This window comes from Octopus bimaculoides, chromosome 1 (genome assembly GCF_001194135.2).
Source record: "Octopus bimaculoides isolate UCB-OBI-ISO-001 chromosome 1, ASM119413v2, whole genome shotgun sequence".
NCBI lineage: Eukaryota > Metazoa > Mollusca > Cephalopoda > Octopoda > Octopodidae > Octopus > Octopus bimaculoides.
Genome location: NC_068981.1, coordinates 71,948,068 through 71,951,852, shown reverse-complemented (window position 1 = coordinate 71,951,852; position 3,785 = coordinate 71,948,068). Strand labels below are relative to the sequence as shown.

At 33.3% G+C, this 3,785-nt stretch overlaps 1 protein-coding gene across 6 annotated transcripts in view; it reads left to right on the top strand.

Moving 5' to 3' along the window:
• LOC106879036 (uncharacterized) overlaps positions 1-3,785 on the top strand; it is a 231,431-nt gene that overhangs the window by 81,645 nt on the left and 146,001 nt on the right. For all 6 annotated transcript variants that reach the window (XM_014928444.2, XM_014928441.2, XM_052967405.1 and 3 more), the window contains one exon: positions 1,840-1,934. In XM_014928444.2, the coding sequence (XP_014783930.1) occupies positions 1,917-1,934 (18 nt within the window). In that variant the 5' untranslated portion in view covers positions 1,840-1,916. The remainder of the gene's footprint in view (positions 1-1,839; positions 1,935-3,785) is intronic.

The following is a 3,785-nucleotide window of genomic DNA, read 5'->3' as shown; positions in this document are numbered from 1 at the left end:
ATATACTTTTATTAAAGTATATATGCATATATATATATATGCATTCATCAGATAGTTGTGATTATCACAACTTTCTGAAGAACAGTAATGTGAAACTCTGAGTAACAGTTTGTGGAGATTCTTTTAGCTTTAATAAAAGCATCTTACATTAACTTCAGTATTCGAGTACTATTTTTTCCCACCTTGTTTTACATTTATGTGCTTCTTAGTGTATATATCTATAATGGTAAATGCAAAATTCTCTCTGTCCGGCCGTCCAGGGCCCCTGTATCTCAGTCTGCATCTGCTCTACATAGTCACATTATACCTATCTGGAAACAGGATGATCCCGAGATTGAAAATCTGTCCTCAACATCCAACATTGGGATCAGGTCTGGATGAGGATTTGTTATATGCTAACAGTTGAGAATTGAAATTTTAAAAGAACTCCAAAAATTTGTGAACTTTCAAATTTTTCATTTAAAATGAATTTAAAGTAATACCATATTGGTAGGGTACCAATAAATACTTTATTATTATAGCGCTCCTTAGTTTTGGGCCACAGGTCCAATTTGCCCACCTCAGGAGCTAGCTTAAATGTTTGCACAGTGTGGCTTAAGCTAGTTATATATATTGTTGTCATTTCCTTAAACCAGTAAGAGGTAAGGGTTAGTGACAGGAAAGCATCTGCAATGATTTTGTGCCCCTAATTCCCTGTCACTAAAATAATTCCACAATAATATATTACTGTAACCCATGCTAGCATAGGAAAACATATAACAATGAGAGAATAGACTCTGTGTGTGTGTGTATGTGTGCATGTGTGTGTGCCCGTGCATGCATGTGTGTGTGTGTGTGTGTGTGCATGAACATTTTTGCATCTCCCTGTCTTGACATCATGTGATAGTTGTAAAGGAACGTTGCTGTCATAATAAGTAGTGTTGTTCGTCTGCAATCTTCCATGGAAATGTGTCCAACAAAGGGGCCACAGTCAAATGACTGAAACAAGTAAAAGAATAAAAGAATATATATATATATATATATAGGCACAGGAGTGGCTGTATAGGTGCAGGGGTGGCTCTTGTGGTAAGTAGCTTGCTTACCAAATCCATGGTTCTAGGTTCAGTCCCACTGCGTGGCACCTTGGGCACGTGTCTTCAACTATAGCCTCGGGCCAACCAAAGCTTTGTGAGTGGATTTGGGAGACAGAAACTGAAAGAAGCCTGTCGTACATATATAAATATATATATGTATGTGTGTGTGTCTGTGTTTGTTCCGCCACCATCGCTTGACAACCGATGCTGGTGCATTTATGTCCCCATAAATTAGCGGTTCGGCAAAAGAGACCACCAGAATAAGTACAAAGAATAAGTCTTGGGGTCGATTTGCTCAACTAAAGTGGTGCTCCAGCATGGCCGTTGTCAAATGATTGAAACAAGTAAAAGAGTAAAAGAGTAAAATATATAAATGAGGGTTGGCGGGATGTATGTAGATAGATAGATAGACAGATATGGATATACACAGATACACACACATACACATGCACACACATACACATGCACACACATACACATGCACACGCATACATAGAATATATGCAAAAATCTTAATACATGTTTATAAATATACAAGCAAAAAGTGGTTGAATTAAGTGTGAGTTTTCCATAAAGATTAATCTAAATTAATCTTGTTTACTTTTACAGATTATAGATAATCTATTGAATTTTCGGAAAGATAAGACAGCATTACTTTAAATATTGTGAAATACACTGAAACTAAAAAAAAAAAAAAAATAGTAATAAGCCATTAATGAAATATTGAAAGAACTGTTTCTAATCTATGTAATTTCTTCTCTTCCAGTTTTGATGTGTCTCGAATATTGCTTTGGCATCTACATTAGGTTCAATCTGGATACCACCTAGTCTATTACTAGAATAATGAGGAGAGTCAGACTCGTAAGTTGTATGCATGTGTCTTTGATCTACATATGTCAGTGTCTGATTTTAATTACAGATTTTATTATTTATGCATCGATTTTCATTGTCTTTTTATTTATTTTGTTGTTATAATTGCAATCCATTTACTTCAGTTTCTTCACTGAATCTACTCGTTTCTGGAGAAACTATTTCAAACAGCAATTGCACCAATTTTGAGAACTGTAATACTTTGATTCAAAATACATTCAAAAGCAATTCTGACTTAAATTTTTCTTGATTAGTCAAAGCACATAAAAGTATTACCCTTGATTGTAACACTAGCTTTTTCTATTTATTAATGGACTATTGAACCTAGAAATATTTCAATAATGAAAAAAAAAAGAAATCAAATTAAGAAGGAAAAAAATACGTATGAGTGTTCTCCTAAAAATAGATAATTATTTAGTGAAAATTAGTAAACAAGTAACAATAATTTGGATAGCTAGCCATACAGATATCAAAGGATGTAAGAAAACAGATGAATTAGCAAAAGAAGGAAATAGAAAATATAGATCGTTCCAGATCTTTCACAAGTTGATTCATTTGGTAAAAGTATAATTAATCAGAGATGGAAAAATTAATGGGAAGATTCAAGAGATAAATGAAAACTTTAATCCTCCATTAATCTCAGTCAGATCTATCTCTGTAAAAATCATAGCAGACGTTGAACAAAATAAAAGACCATATTCTTTTGTGCAATATTTTATTATGCGCAAGTTTATGGAGTCATCTTTATGTTCTTAAAGGAACTATTCAGAAACCTTACGGTATTATTTCTTCCAGTAAAAAGATCACCAGTCTCAGAAGCAGGACATTTTCAAAAAGATTTTTAAAAGGCTATCAAGGCTGACGATGTAATTTATTTTCAGATATCTATGAGATCTACCAGAATTCAAAGAAGTTTCTAATTTTTGTTTTTGTTCCATCTTTTATACATTTTTTTTTCGCAGTGGTATAATTAATTTAAACATCCGTGTAAAACTTGTACTAAAATATAATCTTCTAACATTAATGCAAGGGAAGTGACTCTGAAACATGTTATCACTTAAGGGAAGTAACTTACTATAATCAACCTCTATTTGTTGCAATTAATATTTTACGTTTGTATCTCATACAAATTGCTTTGCGGTTTTTAATAACCTTTTGCGTTTAAAGTTCAAATCCCGATGGAGTTAATCTCATGCTTTATCAGTCAGGTACTATAGTCGATCTAAGCGGCGATATGCAGCCAAGATTTGTGAACAGAAATAATGCTGAAATACTACAATAAAACCTTGTTTTTGTTCTGAGTTCAAATCTGCTGGTCCCTTCAGAACCACAAAATGAGAGCTTTATAATACTGAGAATAAATTCACTCATCTACACCCATTCATTGTACACTTTCGAAACTTTTTGTCTTTTTATCAATGTAAGAAGAAAAAAATGGTATGTTCGTCATCTTGAAGAAACTTTTACGCCCTGTATGTGAAAAAAAAAATGCCGATAAAATACACAACTGATTACATTGTATACCATATCTAATATTAATAGGCTGAAAATTAGAAAATTGAATGAACAAAAGTAAAGAGCGTAATTTTATTTAACGGATACAGGTACAATTCAATGCTATTCTAAAGCGGAGAATGTTTAATCTCAATCAATCCACTTAAAAAATTAACAAATTTCAAAAACAAGGTTGGTTTACTCAATACAGGGTGCTGTATAATTGCATGGTGTTCCTGGATTTCTGGAAACCAGATAAGAGATTCAGCACTCTCTCTTTCTCTGTCTCTCTCTCTCTCTCTCTCTCTCTCTCTCTCTCTCTCTCTCTCTCTCTCTCTCTCTCTCTCT